The sequence below is a fragment of the Cornus florida genome, unplaced genomic scaffold, assembly GCF_030987335.1.
Source record: "Cornus florida cultivar Cherokee Brave unplaced genomic scaffold, ASM3098733v1 CherokeeBrave_3.0.0_Hap2_Chr11, whole genome shotgun sequence".
Classification (NCBI taxonomy): domain Eukaryota; kingdom Viridiplantae; phylum Streptophyta; class Magnoliopsida; order Cornales; family Cornaceae; genus Cornus; species Cornus florida.
In genome coordinates this window covers 64,205,814-64,208,618 of record NW_026775581.1, presented here as the reverse complement: position 1 = coordinate 64,208,618, position 2,805 = coordinate 64,205,814, and the positions used below count along the sequence as shown (strand labels likewise).

Below are 2,805 nucleotides of genomic sequence, written 5' to 3'. Positions count from 1 at the left end.
GTGAGGAGGAGAAGGAAAAGTTACCATCATTAATTTTTCAGGACAACTTGATCTGATTGCAGAAAGGGGATCTATTCATGAAAGGCAAAGACGAAGCCGAGGGAAAAAAAAATTACCCAACCATATCTGATGTTTCGTGAAATCTCGCCTAATTCACCATAGATTGGGCAACAAAATCGACATGGATCACGAGAGCTTTACAGTGGAGGAACGGAGAGTTGAGTTTTATAATGGAGAGACAGAGAGAAGAAAGTATGACAGCGAGCCGACCTTTGAAATGAGAATGACTTTGCGTCATTTTTTAAGTGGGCACCGCTTCTCCGTCTTTTCCTTTTTTATCATCTCCGTGTTCTCAAAAATTTTCAAAATACCAAAATAACAAAAAGTTGTTCCCTGACAATTAATACTATGAGAAAACAGTTTTTAAAAAACTGTTTTCTCAAAACAAATCCAAACTGCACTATTTTGCAGTTTTTAATTTTTTTTAACTATAGTTCTAATCCAAGCACGGCCATACAAAAGCAAAAGATGCCGCAGCAGTTTCGGGAGTAGCACTCGCACAAACGAGTATCATTCTTGACTCCACATTTGTAGCAAAATTCGGTCCCACATCTACATTCCAAAAGATTAATATTAAGAATTAATGACCTCCAATTAAGCGGGCCATACAAAAGCAAAGATGCTGCAGCAGTTTCGGGAGTAGCACTCGCACAAACGAGTATCATTCTTGACTCCACATTTGTAGCAAAATTCGGTCCCACATCTACATTCCAAAAAATTAATATTAAGAAATAATGACCTCAATTAAGCAAAGTAGTTTTCTTATACAGAAGGTAATTTTGTTTGGGTTATATATACTTATATATATATATATATATATATATATATATATGGAATTATTAGGAATAATTGCATCTAATTAAAGTTAGAACAAAATGTTGATATGGATATAAAAAAATATTATTCATTTATCCAAACTACTTCTATTATTTTCATGTATCACTTTTATATATAGAGGTACCCCTCTTACATACATGTACCCTTTTTTTGTGTCAAACATCATCATATACCAATTTTTGTGCGGCATAAGAAATGGTACTTCTGCGCACAAAATCCCTGCTCCATCACTAGTTGGCTCAACACACCAACCCTCTCTCGAAACGGGAACAAGTACAAGTGATAAGGCAACAACTAAAGTAGTTCTTCTCTACCTGGTCTACACCGTCAACCAACCAATTAAACTACGAGCCACCCCTCCAGTCCTTCTGAATCCTTTCGAGGGGTGTAAGGTAAGCCACTGTTTTTCCTATAAGTTCTTTACCATGGGTTTGCATATAAATCACATGCATAAGAGTAGTACTTTAATAACCAAGACAAAAGTGGTATATGAAAATAGTAAGAATATTTTGAATAATGAACTATATTCTATGTCCATGTTAATATTTTGTTCAACATTATTTTTTCAAAAGAATATGATTTTAACTCCGTCAAATAGTAAATATGAGTCTCCTATGCAAAGAGATAGAGGGTAACTTCATATAACATTATTCTAGGACCATGTCAGCATTTGGTTTTTTTTTTTTTTATATAAATCATGATCGATTTTAAATCCATCAAATAATAAATATGAAAATTAAGTCTATGAATCCGTAATGATCAATATATATGTATAAAGAGATAGAGTACCTGCATGTAATATTATTGCAACCCTCAGTACGTTCAATGCAACGGCCGCATTGGGGACACCTCTTCCAGTAACAAGACCGGAGAAGCCCTTCAAACTGAATATCATTAGCATCTCTCCGCTCTCCACTCTCTTCACATCGATAACCGAAGTGCCATGGAAGTTTGCAGTGGAAACAGAACATCCTTTTGCAATTGGGACATACTGATTTCGTAACACTCCCTCCACATTCGTTCACAACTAGAACCGAGCAATTCGGATTCGGACAGTAACATCTTTCAAACCCTAGAACCGTCGAGTCGCAGAGCTTGTCGCACCACTTGTCGAACAGTTTGGCCAGCACAACCGGCCTGCAAGAGAGAGGGTCTAACAGCTGTTCGCAGTCCAGCGCCGGACACGGGACGTCGGCGGCAATATTGTCCTCCACCTTCGCTTGGATGTACTTGATCATGCAATCTGTGCAGAACGGGTGAACGCACCGGTTATGGTTCTTGAATTTCTTGGATGATGATGATAACATGGGTTCGATGCATATCTCGCAAGTGAAAGTTGTTGGTGCTTCGTCTTCTTCGCGAGGTCTCTCTTGGTTTTGCCGGAGCTTTTGCCCTGTGTTTCCCATCGTCTAATAATCTTTATCTATATACTACTCGCGAGGTATAGAATAATTAAAAGTAAAAAGTGTTTCAATTCAATTAGTATAATACAAACTTAAACTACACTTCTTCATTAATATAACTGACCCTAAAAGATTAATTAAAAAGAATCTAAATTTCGTATCAAAGAGGTACCGCAAAATATGTGTCTAAAATTTTGATTATGAGCTTCTTTTTTTACTGGGTTTGTACCTCAAATTAAGAGACCCAAAAAAAAAAAAACAAAAATTACTTAAAATAATATGTCAATGAATGAGTCGTTTAACAAACATAAATAGTTTAAAAAAAAAATTAAAGGAAAGAAAAATTAGAGAACCAAAAAAATTTGGGCTTTGATTCAAAAAGAAAATTTTGACCTTTTTTTTTTTTTTTTTTTTTAAGGAAATTAAGCGAATTTAACAACAATAAAAAGAAGAAATACAAAATTTAAGAGATAATTTTAAAAAATACAAATTTTAAGAGAGACAT

General features: G+C 35.1%; 1 protein-coding gene across 1 annotated transcript; it reads right to left on the bottom strand.

The window, feature by feature from the left end:
- Nucleotides 1-496: 496 nt before the first annotated feature.
- LOC132281192 (E3 ubiquitin-protein ligase RSL1-like) lies at nt 497-2,303 on the bottom strand. Its single transcript, XM_059782919.1, has 3 exons — nt 1,687-2,303; nt 717-763; nt 497-612 (listed from the first exon to the last, which is right to left on the bottom strand). Exons 1-3 carry the CDS (start codon nt 2,301-2,303, stop codon nt 497-499), a joined length of 780 nt encoding a protein of 259 aa, XP_059638902.1.
- Nucleotides 2,304-2,805: the final 502 nt, after the last annotated feature.

Coding starts and splice junctions, on each gene's coding strand:
- LOC132281192 (XM_059782919.1), bottom strand. CDS start 2,303: ATGGGAAACACAGGGCAAAAGCTCCGGCAAAACCAAGAGAGACCTCGC. Junction 764..1,686: donor TGCAATAATATTACATGCAG/GTACTCTATCTC, acceptor TTTGGAATGTAG/ATGTGGGACCGAATTTTGCT. Junction 613..716: donor TGGAGTCAAGAATGATACTC/GTTTGTGCGAGT, acceptor TTTGGAATGTAG/ATGTGGGACCGAATTTTGCT.